Source organism: Ursus arctos, unplaced genomic scaffold (genome assembly GCF_023065955.2).
Source record: "Ursus arctos isolate Adak ecotype North America unplaced genomic scaffold, UrsArc2.0 scaffold_19, whole genome shotgun sequence".
Classification (NCBI taxonomy): domain Eukaryota; kingdom Metazoa; phylum Chordata; class Mammalia; order Carnivora; family Ursidae; genus Ursus; species Ursus arctos.
The window spans coordinates 22,264,490-22,282,010 of record NW_026622863.1 but is presented as its reverse complement, the minus strand read 5'-3'; the positions used below and the strand labels follow the sequence as shown (position 1 = coordinate 22,282,010).

The 17,521-nt window shown below is 44.4% G+C and overlaps 1 protein-coding gene across 2 annotated transcripts in view; it reads right to left on the bottom strand.

Annotated features, from left to right (window-relative positions):
• PHAF1 (phagosome assembly factor 1) overlaps positions 1 to 17,515 on the bottom strand; it is a 28,236-nt gene extending 10,721 nt beyond the window's left edge. Inside the window, exons 1-6 of one of the 2 annotated variants that reach the window (XM_026494953.4) lie at positions 17,450 to 17,515; positions 17,194 to 17,314; positions 11,165 to 11,247; positions 6,720 to 6,803; positions 2,983 to 3,026; positions 183 to 262 (exon numbers count right to left, since the gene is read on the bottom strand). In XM_026494953.4, coding sequence (XP_026350738.1) covers positions 183 to 262; positions 2,983 to 3,026; positions 6,720 to 6,803; positions 11,165 to 11,247; positions 17,194 to 17,257 — 355 coding nt within the window. In that variant the 5' untranslated portion in view covers positions 17,258 to 17,314; positions 17,450 to 17,515. Of the gene's footprint in view, positions 1 to 182; positions 263 to 2,982; positions 3,027 to 6,719; positions 6,804 to 11,164; positions 11,248 to 17,193; positions 17,315 to 17,408; positions 17,427 to 17,449 lie in introns of those variants that run through there. The other variant, XM_044382433.3, reaches the window with a different exon arrangement.
• Positions 17,516 to 17,521: the final 6 nt, after the last annotated feature.

The following is a 17,521-nucleotide window of genomic DNA, read 5'->3' as shown; positions in this document are numbered from 1 at the left end:
CCTGAACTGACCTAGTAGGCTGAAAACAAGGGGGAAGAGCTTTCCTTCACACCCAACTATCAACCCTCAAATTCTATAGGAACCTAGCTTCAGAGGCGCTGGAGCTGGGATGGTACCACTTGCTAGGTTTATCATTATGGGCTGCGACAGATGATGAGAGGAATCAGATGGACTTGGCTTACCTCCAGGATGGGTTGCACCGAAAGACTGGTCAATCTGTTCAATGGTGGGAGCTATGGCCTGAGAGTTAAAATGCACTCCACTGAAAAACAAAGATGCTTTTCAAATCACTGAAGATGGTGGTTGGAAGAGTTATTCTTAAAACACAGGCAGGTGAGTTTACAAGTATGCCAACACACTAGTTAAATTAAAGAACTTTTAAGTGAGGGATAATTAATGAAGTCAGAACAAGTCAAGTCTCCAGAGGCTGATGGACAGAACTGATCCGTAGGGCCAACCAAGACATGTGTGGTCATCAGGCAGTTTAGAAGGAAATAAATTCAGTCTCAGCCCCATGGCATTTGGACTTGGATAAAGAGTGGCCACAGGAATAGAAAGTGTGAATGTGTTTTCCTAGGATGCCTCCTAATAGTTTGGCTTGAAAAGGAACTTTCTTAAAAGGGGATGAACACTTTAAAAGAACAGTATAGCCAAGCAAAGGCAGCTTGTTTTCTTTCTTTCTTTAAGATTTTATTTATTTGAGGGGCGCCTGGGTGGCTCAGTCGTTAAGCGTCTGCCTTTGGCTCAGGGCGTGATCCCAGCGTTCTGGGATCGAGCCCCACATCAGGCTTCTCCAATGGGAGCCTGCTTCTTCCTCTCCCACTCCCCCTGCTTGTGTTCCCTCTCTCCCTGGCTGTCTCTCTCTCTGTCAAATAAATAAATAAAATCTTAAAAAAAAAAAGATTTTATTTATTTGAGAGAGAGAGACACACACACATGGTTGAGCATGAGGGGCAGAGGGAGAGGGACAAAGAATCTGAAGCAGACTCCACTCTGAGTACAGAGCCCCACACAGGACCATGAGATCAGGAGCTGAGCCGAAACCAAGAGTCTGGCGCTTAACTGAGCCACCCAGGCGCCCCAAGCAGCTTGTTTTCTTAACAGCCAAAACTCAAGGAGTGGGTGAATGGGGCAGGGAGGGAGAAATGGAGCCCATGCAAGGGGGAAACACTTGACAGAGAGGAGCTTGGGAATGAGGAAGAGCACGTGATTTCAGATGATGAGCATGAAGATATGACTTTAAGAAGAATGCTTAAAGGTTACGAATATATTTTAATTAGCATAATTCATGGAACACCTTTTTTTTTTTTCTTAAAGATTTATTTACTCGTTTGGTGGCGGACACAGGGAGAAGAGAGTCTCAAGCAGACTCCACGCTCAGTGCTCAATCCCATAACCCTGAGACCACACCCTGAGCCGAAACCAAGAGTCGGATGCTCAACCGACTGCACCACCCAGGTGCCCTAGAACACCTCTTTTTTAACCAGGCATGGTGCTATATGCTTTGCCAGCAGTGTCTCATGTCATCTTCCTAACCCAGCAGCCACATTACTGGCTTCATTTCTCTGATGGGAAAACAAGCTCAGAGAGGTTAAATGACTCCCCAAGGTCATAGAGGTAACAGAATGATGAACCCAGGGCAGCCTGACCCTGGACCCCATGCTTTTACTCACCACTAACTCTTAAGAGCGAAAAGAGAAGCCAGACCTTGAGGTACAAAGGCTCCAACAAAACTGAAAGACAAAAAGGATCTGCAGGGGCCAGTGCTATTATGTATTTGCTTTATCCACTTCTCTATTGGCAAATGCTGCTTGAGCCAGCCCCAGGAATTAGACCCTTTCATGCCCCCACAAACGGAAAGGGAAGCCTGTGAAGGAAGCTTACTATATGGAGTATTCTAGATGCCAGCACAGTGCCTTGCCACAATGGGAGTTCAAATATTTGTTTTATGATAGAGGCTATTCCCATTTTCACTCCAAAAAGTAGATTTTGGGGGCGCCTAGGTGGCTTAGTCGGTTGAGCGTCCAACTCTTGGTTTTGGCTCAGGTCGTGATCTTGAGCCCCATCGCGGGTTCCATGCTCTGCGCGGAGTCTGCTTCTCTCTCTCCTTCTGCCCCTCTCCCCGACATGCTTGCTCTCTCAAATAAATAAATAAAATCTTAAAAAAAAAAAAAAGGCAAAAAAGGGATACCTGGGTGGCACTGTTGGTTAAGCATCTGATTCTTGGTTTCGGCTCAGGTCATGATCTCAGGATCGTAAGATTGAGCTCCAGGTCAGGCTCCACACTCAGTGCAGAGTCTGCTTAGGTCTCTCTCTCTCCTGTCCCTCTCCACTGCACCAACACTCACTCTCTCTCTAAAATAAGTAAATCTTTTTTTTTTTTTTTTTTTAAGTTTTTAATTATCCATTTGACAGAGAGAGAGAAAGAGAGCAAGCACAAGCAGGGAGAGTGGGAGAGGGAGAAGCAGGCTCCCCACCGAGCAGGGAGCCTGATGTGGATGGAGCTTGATCCCAGGACCCTGGGATCACGACCTGAGCCAAAGGCAGATGCTTAACTGACTGAGCCACCCAGGCGCCCTAGTAAATCTTTAAAAAAAAAAGGTAGGTTTTTGGCCCCCAAATAGCAGTCACTTTGGCATTCTCTTTAGCATTCACAGGTTTTGGAGTCAGACCTATTGGGGGGTGGGGGGTGGCAGCTGTGACCCAGAAGACTGTCACCATCACCTCTAAGCTGAGGTCCTGCTTTGTTGTGAGGATTAAATGAGCTGACATATACGAGAAGTGTTTTACACACAGCATGTTCTTAACAAGATTTCCCCGGAAAGCTGAGTAGGTCTGGGGGCTGCCTGAGGAAATCATTGCACCAGGCTGTAATCTTAGAACTGCTATGGATGGGAATACTTTTACTAACTTGATGAGGGTAATAGATAAACTCCATTTGTACCAATCCTGTGACATATACCAGTAGGGGAGTAAACTTACCAATATTTTAACTTTACTTTAGTCAAGTCATATACTTCAATCACCTAAAAAAAAAAAAATCGAATGTTTAAGCATTGGTAATGCTCTGCAGTTGAAAAAGATTGACTAAAAAGACATTTAGAGAGGGACGCCTGGCTGGCTCAGTTGGTAGAGCATGTGATTCTTGATCTCCGAGTTGTGAGTTCGAGCCCCTCGCTGGGTGTAGAGATCACTTAAAAATAAAATCTTAAAAAAAAAAAAAAAAAAGAAGACATTTACACAACAGTGAAGAAAAAAAATCTATCACTAGCCAGAATTCTCCTGAAGCACCGCACATTATGTTTTGTTATTTTTAAATCTGGAGGAAAAACCCATACCACACACACAGCATTACACCTCTCCTTTTCCTTCTTCCAGTGATCACCCAACAGATGCACATGGATGCTGCGGGTCCAGGTTCCTCCATCTAATCTACTACTGGGTCATACAGAGGACTGCACGTACAGAACTGTGAAACCCTCCACAGAAACAAACCACGTAGCTTAAAGGTTAAAGCTGTACCTTTGGATACTGAGCCCTCTTCCTTCTATTCTACACTTTGCTACATTAGAAAGACCTCAAATCAAATCACTTTAAAAAACAGCTTTAAAAATACTGTAGTTTACAAAACAAAAAGATGGGGGGGAGGTCTAGCCTGCTAGAAAAGAAGTCATATTACACTAGGTTAGGACAAGTGTGACAATATTCATGTATCTCTCTATTGAAGGGCACTTAGAGAAGAACCTCAGGACCCCGTGTCATTTCAAGGGGTTCAGCCTTGGAGTAAATGCCAAGAACTCAGGGCAGAGACAAAAGTATTGAACACTCAGTCACTAGTGATGCGAAGTAATGAGCACTATGAAGTCTTCTATGCCAATGGTCAAGGGCTTGGTAGCCAAAAGTATGGCTGGCTGGGGTGTGGAGCACCAACTACTATCCTCCAGTTGGGAGACCTGGCCTTTACTGTAGAGGCACAAGCACAGCTGGTTCAATGTCCCTTGCCCTGAGGGCCTCATCCTAGAAGGAGCTGTGGGGCCCTGTGTGTAGAAGCATCTGGCACTGCCACAGAAAATGAGACATAATAGGCAGTTTACTCTTGGTCAAACCTTATCCCTAACTTTGTTTGATGATCCTAACATTGAACCACAAGTTGGGTATCTCTTAATTATAATGCTTTTCTGATCCTACCTGCTGCTGAGTAATTCCCTCCGCTGGGCTGTCACAGCACTTCAATCAACCCTTTCCTATACTATTTGTGTATGCTGTTCACCAGTCCCACAAAATTCAGTCCTTTAAGGTCTGGCTTATTAGTTCACACAGGAAAGGTACTTAAAATGTCAGGCAAATCTGACTGTTATGAAGCTAGAAAGCATGAAAAGAGGTGCCAAGAGAGGTCATACAAGGAAGGACAGGGGAACAGCTGTGATTCATAAGATACCTAGTGTCCCCTTCAGAAAGCCTGAATTGTGCCAAACTGGTATGCCATTTCACCAAGGCCAGGGCCCCATGCTGGCAGAAAGCCTCAACCTTTAAAGCCTTGCTTATATAGCAGGAGCAGGCACTCTGCCTCCCTGCCACCTCTACAGCTGGCCAATGACCCACCACTTACCCTGTGTGGGTAGGCCTCAAAGATATTCCTTTTGTGTTGTTGTCACCCACCTGCCAATAATCCAGACTAACATTATGGGTGTTTCAACCCTGCCTGCCTAATGGGAGAACAGTGGACCAGAGTTAATCACAGGGCCTATGTATGACAGCACTTGTGGCAAGAGACCCATCTTGGAGTCCTTCATGTCACCTGGAGAATCAACAAGCACATTTTGGCCCACAGAGCTTGCTGAGCCACAGGGACAAGCAGCTGGGGAAATCGGAAGTCCATGATTTACCACCCTCTGGGCTAGAAAAGGCCTTGACTTCTGCAGAGAAGAAGCCATGGTAGCAGCCAAGATGGGAAAGGAAAAAGACAGGTAGCTGTAAAGGCTGAGATTTGTGAAGCCTCATTCCATAGGGCTTTCTCACAGACAGGAAGTCAAGGCATCAGGGAGACGTGGATTTTTAAGTGCTCAGATGGAGGGGCAGGCAGATGGGGTAGGTCAAACCTGACGCTGATCAAGGGCACCTGAGAATTGCTTCCTCAGTTTCCAGAGGCTCAGACAGGGCCCCAGCCCCCTCTCTTCATAGGGACCCCAGAGAAAGCACAAGAGAAGGTTCTATTTATTTCCTTTCCCATTCAAATGTACTTCCCATTCCTCACATTTCTCCATAGTGTGCTCACACAATTTTCTTCAGTTTTTATCACACTTATTTCCCATACCCATCAACAGAAGCTAAGTTATTTCTATTCCCAGCGGCCACTACACACCGGTAATTCAGGGTTAAAAGCTTAGCAGACCACTCATCCTCTGTCCCTCTATTGTCTCATTGGTAAACAGTATTGCTTACAAGCTTATTAAGTTAGGAAATGCATGGGAAGCACTTAGCCATGTGCCTAACCCGTACCAAGAACTCACTAAATACATGACACTGTCCTCACTATGCTGTGATTCTATGATGCGCTGCCTAGCCATCTCCTGTTTTTGTCCATTTAGGTTATTTCCAGCCTTTCATTACTATGAAAAGCCCTGCTATAAATATCTGGCAACATTACCTTCTCCATAACCTTTTGGGGTTATGTTTCTTAAAGTGGACCTAGCAAGATGAGACAAATAACTCTTTGTAAAGGTGTTTCCAGATTATTTTTCTCCCAATTTGTAATGAAGGCACACTAATGACCATCCTCTTCCCTTTCCCACTATGAAACTTCTGGTCAGTGAAGACAGTATGACTGAGTCCACAAGGAGAGGCAAGATAGTTGTGGCGCTAAGAATATTCACTTTTGCTTTTTGAAAAACCATCATAAACGAGGAATTCTCATTCAATGTACAGATTCCTTTTCCATGTTCTGCCTTGTCTCCTTAGCAGCTCACTTGTGATGGGATGATGAGAACTAGGAAGCACCCAAGTCTTTTGGAAAGGCACAACCTAACCAGGATAACCGCTCTGGTATGCCACTGCCCAGAGCCACATTCAACCTTGTGACTCTGAGGCATGAGTCTGGTGTCACATGACTAATCTGTGAAGCCCAGGCATTCATAAATAGTGTATTAAAAACATCCTGGACTGAAAACAGGTGTTAGTAAAGTGCACTTGAACAGCAATTAAGACAAACCCTACACACCACTAAGTTGTTTGTTTGTATGTCCTTAAGGGGGTTAAAGAATCAACTCATTGCTGGTGTTAAGCCCTAAGCCCCAGCATTTCAGGAAGAACAGAATGAAGTAAAACAAGATACAAATACAAGTCTTTTGGCTCTATTCTGCAGTTAGGCCCCATGTTTAGTATCCCTTTTAAGACTTGGAATAATCTGTGCCAGATACTTAGCTCTTCTCTCGCTTTCCTTAAGTTAAAGAACTTGAGAGTCCCCTCCCCATAGCATATTCCCCAAATCTTCAACACTTTTCCCCTTTCACCTCTGGAGCCTGGGATTAGAGTCCTTCCCAGCCTCTTTCCAACCACCGAGCTTCCCTCTTTTTAGGGGAACAGGCACAGCTTCAGTCCCCTAGACTGTGGAGGACTCTGAATCACAGGGGTCTACTCTGACTTGTTAGTTTCAGAAACATCTCACAATACCACGTATTTAATCAGCCTGACATCCAACTTCAGTTGTCATTCATGGTTACCTTAAGTCTCTGATTGAAAGCATCAAACAGCAGTTTGATCCCGTCCTGAGTCAGGTTAAGGATGAGGTCATGGCTTAGAGGAGACTGCAAAACAAAAAATAAAGCACTCTGAACAATTACTCAACAGCAACTACCAAAACCTTACAAATCTAAATGCAATGCACAGGGATTATGGAAGTGCAGATAGCCCCTTCCTCGCCCAACTAACAAACTGTTGTGTGAATGCAGTGTCCTCTGCTTCCAGTCTGAAGCTGCTGCTCCTAATACTGGATGAAAAGAGCCTCTTTCTTCTAGGCTTTGAGCAATAATACCTGAAGGAAAGGGCCAAGATTATGTGAGTATATAGGCCATTTTCTTTTGAAGGTCCAGGGTCCACACCTATCGCATGGGTTTACCTATCAAACCTACAGTGCAATCAATGAGGAACACAGGGCAGGTAAAAGGGCCTCAGCAGGGCTCAAATTTGTCAGGTAATGTTTAATGCATGTTAGCTGAACCTTTGTCCATTCACTTCCAGGTTGTTTGTGCCATCCACAGGAAATGTATTCTATACTTTGACTGCTTTAAGCCACGTTCCAGGACAAAGAAATATCTTGTGCTGTTTATATATGAGATGACACTCTTATTCCTTCCTCCCCTCTCCTCACCATCCCATATCACACATGCTTCTTTCTGAAAAGCCCAAATCTAAGATCTAAGGAGTCGTATTTCTACATTTGCCCCTTCTGAGTCCTGGGGGGAGGGGAGTAGCAGCACAAAGCAGTGGACAGAGCCAGCCTTGAGTACTGGTGAGCTGGTGACCTTAAGTGACTCTCAAAACTTCTCTGAGCTCTAGTTTCTTCATGGGAATACCATCATCCTTCCCTCCAGGGTTGTTGTGGGAACAGAGACAGTAGGTCTAGATAGCAGGAGAAAGGGCACCAAGCACAGCACTTAGCATACAGCACTCTTTCATCATGTCTGCATCACCAGCCTGCTTCTGCTCCAATGCAATCGATTCAAGGACTCGACATCTGAAGCCATTCCGTAGCCCTGAACCAAGCTGCCCAGCAGAAAAAAACACACCAACATCCAAAACCCTGTCCCTCCTTTAAACTGGCACACAGCTCTCAAAAGAGTTTAGAAGTTTCTTTATAGAGCCTCCCAAGGTAGGCACAGTGAATGATGGAAGTGTGGCTGTCAGAGATAGAGATGTAGGCTGGAAGGCCAGGTGCCACTGGTGTGGGCCTCACTGGAAAAATTCTCTCCAGGGGCGCCTGGGTGGCTCAGTACGTTAAGCGTCTGCCTTCAGCTCAGGTCATGATCCTGGGATAGAGCCCTGCATCGGGCTCCCTGTTCAGGGAAAACCTGCTTCTCTCTCTCCCTCTGCCACTCCCCCTGCTTGTGTTCTCTCACTCTGTCAAATAAATAAATAAAATCTTAAAAAAAAGAAAAAAGAAAAATTCTCTCCAAAGAGCCTTCTGGGATTAGCTCAGACTGTCTGTCTGTTCCCTTCTACCCTGATGATCTTCACAAGGTAGCAGGCCCAGGTGGCACCACTATGCCTGGCAAACACTAGAAGAATGAATGTTGTAATTTTCCAGTAGGCCTGTATGCATGTCTAAAACCATTAGGTCTCAAGCAAGATAATACAACAATGAACCGTGACCTTAGGTCACTTATTCTCAATCTGGAACACATTTCTGAGAGGGCTATTCCATGGCAGTAAGCAGGATGAAGCAACATTTTAGCATCCTTCAAAATCCTTGCCTGGAGGAGGAATGATGGGAGGATCTAAACTTTCTTACACTCTCCCAAGATCTGATCATTTTTCTCCTGACATGGTTACAATTCAGGACATAACTAGATAATTTTCAAAAGCAAGCAAATTGTCCTCACAACCATTATTTTATTAGTATTCTGTATCTCCGGAACCAAAGTATACCTGTACTATGTGATGTTTAAGCAGGCCCTTTCAGTGACCCAGAACTGTACAGTTCTCTATATGAAACAATTTAGTAAAGCTGTTCGCTCTTAGTTGTTAACACTTTTCGCCCTAAGAAAGATGGGACCTACTTGATATACACATTTTACTTCCAAGGTGTGATTTGCTAGAGACAAGAAGATATTTCTGAAACATTTAATGGGGCCAAACTATTCTTCACACTTGATGGGAGCAAGGAGACAGATGGGAAAGGAAGTGAAGGAGGGCAGAGGAGGACAGGACCCAATTTAAGAAGCACTACATCAGAGCTCTGAGAGACCACCTCCTCTTGACCCTCATCAAAAAGTTTTTCTATTCTAGGGCACCTGGCTGGCTCAGTCAGAGGAGCATGCGACTCTCGATCTCGGGGTCGTGAGTTTGAGCCCCACACTGGGTGTAGAGATTACTTACAATAAATAAATAAAATTAAAAAAAATATTATTCTATTACAAGGAAACTATATCCACATTACAGAAGGAGAACTAGACTGATTATTAACTTGCCAAAAGTTGCACGGCTAAGAAATAGGAAGAGCAAAGATCTGAACAAGGTTTGGACTCAAAAACCCATGTTTTCCAACTAATTCCAGTTGCTTAGAAGGTATCAGGGGAAATGAGCTTAATGCTAAAACTACTATGTGTACCCAAAGATTGGAACAACAGACAACAAACATAGTGTTATAAGAAATAAACGTCATTCTTAAAAACCGGTTAAGCCTATTTTCAAATGTATTTAATTTTGGGGTGCCCAAATCTGATTTAACTGAATATGCAGGAGCTATAAGCTCAAGAAGCAAGCCCATTATCCCTGTTTGGATGGTTGCTAATTGTCATGAGTAATTCCTTCATGGTCTAACACTGAAAGTCAGAGTAGGTTAGGGATCATCTGAGTGCAACAAAGAGGAGAAGTCACCATCCTTCACTTTATAAATGAGAAAACACTTTGACACTATGGCTCAAGGAACCCCTGGCCCACTCTTAGAAGTCCCTTGTTCTGTGATAGGCACCACAAGAATCTCAGCACTTGCTCAGAGATTATGCATTCCCTATCTCAGGAAGACCCCTCATACAGGGTCTCTTTCACTGGGCTGAAAGAGGAGTATTGTACTGCAGAGTGTAATGTCTGGACATAGATGATAGGTTCAACCCTGACACTAGGCCAAACTGGAAAGCCTCACAGAAATCTCACTCACCTTAATCCACAACATTCTTCACGTCAAAAATAAACTGTCATTTGCTTTAGGATCTGCAACTAATTGGAACAAAGGGAACTAAAATCATCAAAACAGTACTTAGAAGGTCTCAGAGAAGCCAGTGAGGACACCCTGTAGCATGTATAGGCTCAAAATTATTTATTCCCCGGGGCGCCTTGGTGGCTCAGTCAGTTAAGCCTCTGCCTTCAGCTCAGGTCGTGATCCCAGGGTCCTGGGATCGAGCCCTGCATTACACTCCCTGCTCAGCGGGGAGCCTGCTTCTCCCTCTGCCTCTGCTGCTCCCCATGCTTGTGCTCTGTCAAATAAATAAAATATTAAAAAAAAAAAAAAGAAAGAAAAGCAAAACAATACAAAACCTATTTATTCCCTGAGGTTTGTGACACATAGGTTACCATAAAGGTTGCTCCACACAGCAACACATGGTCTGTGTTACAGAAGAATCACAGGTTTCAGAGAGTTCAGGAGAAGGTAGATTGCATTTTTGAGAGAGAAAGAATCCTACTTCTAAAAGCCCATAAAAAATAGTCTCCAAGTTTACATATAAAACCAAACACAAAAAATCCTGATGTTCAGAAAGTACTCTGGTGTAACATATATATTCTTTCTGGAAATGGAAAAGGTCTTTGTAGATACACGCAACACTTTATGATGGGATCAATTCCTGGCACAACTGACCAACATTTAACAGAAACCACCATAAATCAGACAAAAAAACAAAACAAAACAAAAAACAAAATATGAACTATGTCCATTAATTTGGAGACAATATTTTGATATATGATCTCATCTATCAGATCATTCTCACTAAGGTAGTGAGCTACACCTACTTCTTTGCAAGTCTGGAGTGCTCTGCTGGCTAGAAATTTGCACTGCAACAACTATGAATACAAACCAAAGCAATCAACAAAGCAGAAAAGACTATTTTAAATACAAAAGTCGAAGGCAAGCACCCTAGAAGACAAGACAGTCCCTGAGGTGACCTCCCCACTGAAATGTCCCTGTCTAAGGACCAGTAGGTAAGTCAAACACATCAAAAAACAAGTTCAGTTATTACTGCTCTTCCAAACCTGGCAGCACTAGATTATCAAGACAAAAAAGTTGCAGAATCAAAGAAAATGTACTTGGTAACTGACTAGTGCTAGAGATTCTCCCATTCAAACATAATGTCCAAGCAATCCCTGTCGGTCTGCCTCTCCCAGAGCATCAACCTCTGGAGGTGACTCAACAATGAGGAATGCTATTTCAGTAAACAAAGCAGCTACCACTCACCTGTTCACTGTAGAGAACCTGGACATTTTTGATGATACGACAGTGCTTCTGAAGAATGGCTACTGCCTGAGCCAGAGGCATTCCTGAAATAAAGCAAGGACACCTGTGTGGTTACTTGGGCTACCCATTTACCGACATCTATCTTCATATTAGGCATTAGACCCTGCAGTAGAGCCTGGGGTGGGAGGCGAGGGCCACTAAGGTCTATAAACATATGAGTAAATCAAAGTTCAGTAAGCAGCAAGAGCTAGAAAAAAGTTAGCAGCAAGCACTAAGGGAACACTGTATTGTATAAGCAGAGGGAGTGAATATACAAAAGAGATTCCTGGAAATGAGAACTACTGTGTTGATCCCAAGCAGGAAAAGGGCTCAGAGAAGGCAAAGTCAGCATGAACCAAAGAACAGTGAGACGAGCACTGACTACATGACTGGATCTGGAGACCAAGGTTCTGGTTCTCATTCTACCATGAATTACACATAACCTAGGGCAGGTTCCTTCCTCTCTTTCTTGCTGGCATGTCTCCTCATCTCTCAAATGAGAGTTTGCAGGAGCACATGACTTGTAAGGGCTCATTTAAAAATTTAAAAATCATACAACTACCAGAACCAACTTATTTTACTAAGGATTTCACTGGATCCTTACTTATCAACCCCCAAATCCTCTAAATCTTAATACTTGATTTTTGAACTCATGGCCCATTATAAGCAAATTTATATATGCTCCCAATTTAAGAAATCCAAATCCCAACAATACCTCTAAGATTCCAGGTACTACCAGGGACTACCAAAAAGTATGTTTTCAGAGTCCATTATATTTCAAACAAAAAGAAACTCACAGAGAGACAATCCAAAACAAAGTCCCAGACAAAATCCAAAATCAGAGACTCACAGCTTTATGAATCTACGGACAGTGTTGTGTTATTTACCACTCTCTGGATCCCCAGCACCCAGTATATGGTTGACCACATAGTGGCTGTTGAATAAATATTTACTCAGCCAAGCTGAGGGATAATGGAGTAGGTAATAAGAGAAAGGGAGAAGGAGGGACCACCATATCACCTCAGGTAAGCACAGTGGCTCATGTTCAAGATCAGTTTACCTCTAATTCTAGGAGAGATGTGCAGAAAAGAGCTTACACACAAAGAGCAGAAGGTTATAAAAACACATGGTCTATCTACATTTAAACCATGATCTAACCTTGCCTTCATTTGATGGTCCATTCTACAGTTTGAAGAAAGTTGGAGGAAACCAGACCTTAACACAGGGCACTTTTCAGCCTTCTATGACATCGGGCCTGGTACATAGTAAAGGCTTAATAAATGTTTGTTGAGAATATGAACAAGCTGGACGCATCACTCAGCTCTGCTATTCCTAAAATGGAGGAGCATCTATGCTGTCTCTCCCAAAAGGAATGGGCAAACATCCATGTGGAGCAGACAAATAAGCTTGGTTAGGTGCTGAGAAACAGAAGTCCACATGGCTTCTCTGACCCACACGGCATAATCAGTTTCTCCAGGGAGTTTTCTTTTCCACTTAACCACATCAAATCCCTGGCCCTGGAATCTTGGGGTCCTCAGGTCCTGAGTCACCTGGGGAGGAACCCACCTGGAGGAGACAAAGCAGCTACAATGACCAGTTGTCACACAGCTGCTGATAAAGAAAGGCTACAAAAGTCCTCTAAAGGGAACCAACCATATGTATGGCAAAGAAACTACAGCACTGTCCCAGTTCTAACAGAACTACCTAGCTCCAAAAAGGGTATGGAGCGTATGCCAGCCTTCTGAACTGTATACATCCTCTGTCTTATAGATCTCATCATTTACCTGCTTATAACACTCCAACAGTTTCCCCATTACAGGGCAATAAAACTAAAACAACATGCCACCACGTAAAGTCCCTGAATATTCTGGATCTTGTCCACTTCCATCTTTCTTTCCACAGTTCACCATGCCTCCCTTTGTTCCCAGCAAATGTCAAACTCTTTCCTACCTTAGGCCTCTGTGCTAGCTCACACTCTGCTGGAATGTTCTTCCCATAGTTGGTTTCTCCTCATTCTTCAGATCTTGACTCACATCTCACTTCCCCAACTGCCTTATCTAATAAAGCCTCCTATCCAGTTTACTTACCTGTTAGTCTCCCCTATACCTCAGGACAGAAACACTATCTTCTCACTGCTGTATCCCCAGCACCCAATCACTGTACCTGGCACAACAGTAGGTGGTCCTATGTATCTGTTGAGCTCTGAGTGAAACAAAGAAATAATGGGACACGTAAATCCTGTACCATAGACCCTGGTGACCACTCTCTCACTCTGAGCACTCTCATCCTGTCAATACTAACACCACTCTTTCCTGCAGTTCCTCTAACTTTCCCAGGTCTCTATGATGGGCAATGTTTCCTTCTGCCCTTCTGCCCTATCCCTCATTCACTCACCCAACCACCTAGTTTCTGGCTCACATCTCAATCTGTTTTCTATATAAATCTAAAGACAAATAAAAAGTTGACAGATTAACAGTGACTTTTTCATCTTCTTTTCAATTTGAGTTCTCCTCTGTATTCTGGGTCTCAATACCTCTAACATCTACCCAGTCACCCAAGCCAGAAACGTCTAGATTCCTTCTCCACCTCCCCAAATCTAGTCTCTAACTTTCTTCCTAAACCCATGTCCACAACACACTTCACTAATCTTCACTTCACCCTCTTTTCCCTTGGACCCCAAACTCCACTTGGTAGTGTCCCAGGCAGCTATCCCCAAAGAGCACTGGGAATTTGGAGAACCCGTTTTCTTCTCCCATTAGTACATCACGCTCTAATTATAATACCAAACTGCTTATAGTTCCCTACACACACAATCTTTCCCATTGTTTTGTTTTGAATCTGACTGGAAGATTTATATCTATAGAGACATCGTAGAAGAGAAATCCGGCAGTATATTTCTTTTTTTTTTTTTAAAGATTTTATTTATTTATTCGACAGAGATAGAGACAGCCAGCGAGAGAGGGAACGCAAGCAGGGGGAGTGGGAGAGGAAGAAGCAGGCTCATAGCAGAAGAGCCGGATGTGGGGCTCGATCCCATAATGCCGAGATCACGCCCTGAGCCAAAGGCAGATGCTTAACCGCTGTGCCACCCAGGCGCCCCCCGGCAGTATATTTCTGATAGGGCTTTCCTGGTGCTCGCTGATTCTAGGAATGGTACTGACTTCTGTAGGTAGATAGAAAGCCCTCCCTGAATCCCCAAGTCAGGTCAAGTCTTTTCTCCCCTTCCAAAGCACCCTATACAACCTCTACCTCATTTTAATAAAATGAACTATTTCTGTAACTCTTCCCACTAGAGACTAAGCTCTTCAGGGCATATGACCATTTCTTATTCAATTTTTGATGTCTGTAAACAGAGTCCACAGAGGTATATATGCTGCCTTCAAAGGAGTGAGCCTTCGGTTTCTTTAGAACAATTCAGACACATATCTCCACACCAATACATTTTCCAAGTCTTACTGAAAACATTTCAAGTTTGTACTGCCTTTATTCCACCACTAGTCAAGCCATCAGTGGCATTCTCAGAGATTCCTCTTTGCCTAGGTTTTCCTGTCCCTGTGTTGTTGGCATTTCCCTAATCTCCCAACATTACACAGAGGCCAGGAAGGCAGCCAAGAAGCTGGATGCATCTCCCCACTGTGATGCTAGGCAGATGATGGCAAGGGCTAGATGCATCTGCATTTGCAGAGATTCCAAAAAGAACAGAGACAAACATGAGCCAATCTGCAGAAGGGCAGAGCGGTGGGAGGCAGGATTTCCCTGTTCAGGTATCTACTTTTCATCATCTCTACCTTTCTGAGTCTGCTCCTCACCTGGTAAATGGAGATTACCTTACAGGGTTGTGGTGACTTTAGTTAAGCACTGCCTGGTTCTCTAGCCTAGGAATGTAATTCTAAAGCATAGACCCACTTCTTAGACCTATCCCTACCTATGAGCCCCAACTGCAGTTTAGATGTGTTGAGGGCTGGGGAAAAGACTGAGAGAGAGGGAAAAATCTTTTTTTTTTTTTTTTTTTTTTAAAGCCTGAAGAAGTTAAAATAACCGTCATCTTTCAGGCAGACATGCTTTAAAACTGCAGATTTTTAAAAAAGATTTTATTTTTAAGTAATCTCTACACCAAAAGTGGAGCTCGAACCTACAACCCTGAAATCAAGAGTCACGTGGTCTACCAACCGAACCAGCCATGGGCCCCTAAAAATGCAGATTTTTAAGATCCACAAGTGAATCATCAAGGCCAAGCCACCTCTATGAGGTTTCCCTCAAAGTTCAATTCTGGGCCATGGTACAGAAATGCTCTTTTCACTGTTGTTGCCACCTAGATATTTAGACAGTTTGAAAGAAGTACCCAAACCCTTGATTCCTGGAAACTGGCAAAGTCAGGAGGGGGAGTTAAGGTATCTAAACAACAGGCGACAGAAGACGACTTGCTCTTCCACCCAGCTTTTTTGGGAAATCCTGGTCTCAACTGACATTCTTTTTATTTTTAAGTAAACTCTACCCCCTGTGTGGGGCTCGAGTTCCCAACTCCCGAGATCAAGAGTTGCATGCTTTACCGACTAAGCCCCCCAGCCACCCCTCCTCAACTGACATTCTAATCACTACTTTTGGCCAAGAGACTCTGTACCACCGAGATCCACAAATTAGATGCACCATTAAGCACAGTTTGAAGCTATGGTTGGGGTTCTCACTCTGCCCTGTGAAGTACTGGTATTAGAAGCTGAGGGTAGGGGAAGTTCTTTCTTAAATAGAAGGCAAACGGCATCAGCATATGAATGGGTCTTGAGGCAAATGTATCACCGGCTTCCCTGTCGAGCGTCAAGCTCTTGGTGCTTCACAAGAGGCCAAAGTGTTTCATACAAGCTAAAATTTTGGGAAGAACTCTGCAGGAGTGGTGTTAGTTATCAGAGAAATTGCCTAAGACCTCTTAATAAAACTGGCTCCTATAACCCAGAGGCTTGTGGTTCAGTTAGTTCATGGAAACACTGAGCACCAGCAGGATCCTACCAGCATCTATTGTGAAGTTTCTCATCTAGCCTGTCTCCACTGACAAGAGTGTTCCAGATTCAAGGAAGAGCTATAACCCAAAGGAATAGGTCACTCAGTCCAGTAGCCCAAATTAGTGGGACAAAAGGTGAAGTCTGCACAAATAGCACCAACACCTGCTCCACAACCCCTTACCCAGTGCTAAGTGTAAACATACAGTGGAGTCACTGAATGCATATACTTGTATATATAAATGTCACCACGCTGGGAATCGTTAATACTGGGCCAAAACCCAAACAATGGCCAAATTGCATTTTATATAAACTAAATGTTACTTTCCCTGAACTCTTATTTCATTAAACCTTCAATTCTTTCTGCTAAAGTCTGGGTTTAGGATTACACCACACATCGACCACATTAAAAACTAGAAGGAAACAAGACACAAGTTCCTTTAACACACACAAACTCTTCTCACCTCCCTTGACTAGATCCCTAACATGTGATTATGGGATCTGACCCTAGCTTTCCCCTACGGGCAAGGCAACCCACAGCTCAGAAAAGCAAAAGGAGACGGGCTACTGCGGCGTTTAAGGGTGTCTGTCACTTTTCAGCTACTAAGTCTGTAAAATGGAAATAGGAAAAACAACAGTACGGATCCTCAGACCCCAAGGAAGCATACTTGAGATAATTACGCACAGAAGCAGGGTCTGGCCTTGAGTAAGTATTTGGGGCGTGTCGGCCATTGTTGTTATTATTACTACTGTACCACTGCCCCAGAAGGAGCTCTACTGAGGCCTGAGGCGAGGGCGTCAAGGCCAGGACGAGCGACAGACTGGCGGGTCTGGCGGGTAGGAACGGGTAACTTAGTGCTTAGAGCCCAAAGAGCCGAGAGGACGGAAGAGGCGAGGAGTCGCGGGCGCAGGGGAATAAGGGGCAGAGACCAGAAGCAGGAAAGGCCTGGAGGGAAGTAAGAAACAGAGTAAGGTCCTGAGGTAGGACCCCACACTCACCCAGTGTGAATTCCCATTGCTCGTTCCCCAGAGAGCGTTCGGGCACCACCTCCAGATCCAGCATTGGTTCAGCTCGCCGGGCCGGGGCGGCCTCCCTGCAGCAGCGCAGACGGGACCGAAGCTGGGGAGACAAAGCAGCGACTGACCTGCCGTCCCCGCTGGCCCGGCTCTCCACCTACTCTTCGGCCGCCGGCGGCACCAGCCCAAAACCACACCTCAGGTTAGCAGAGCTCGGCTCAAGCTCAGCTCAGCTCACCTCACCGGCAGTAGCCTCGGCGGCAGGGGCAGCGGCGACAGCCGAAGCGTCTGCAGCAAAACTGGCGTGCGC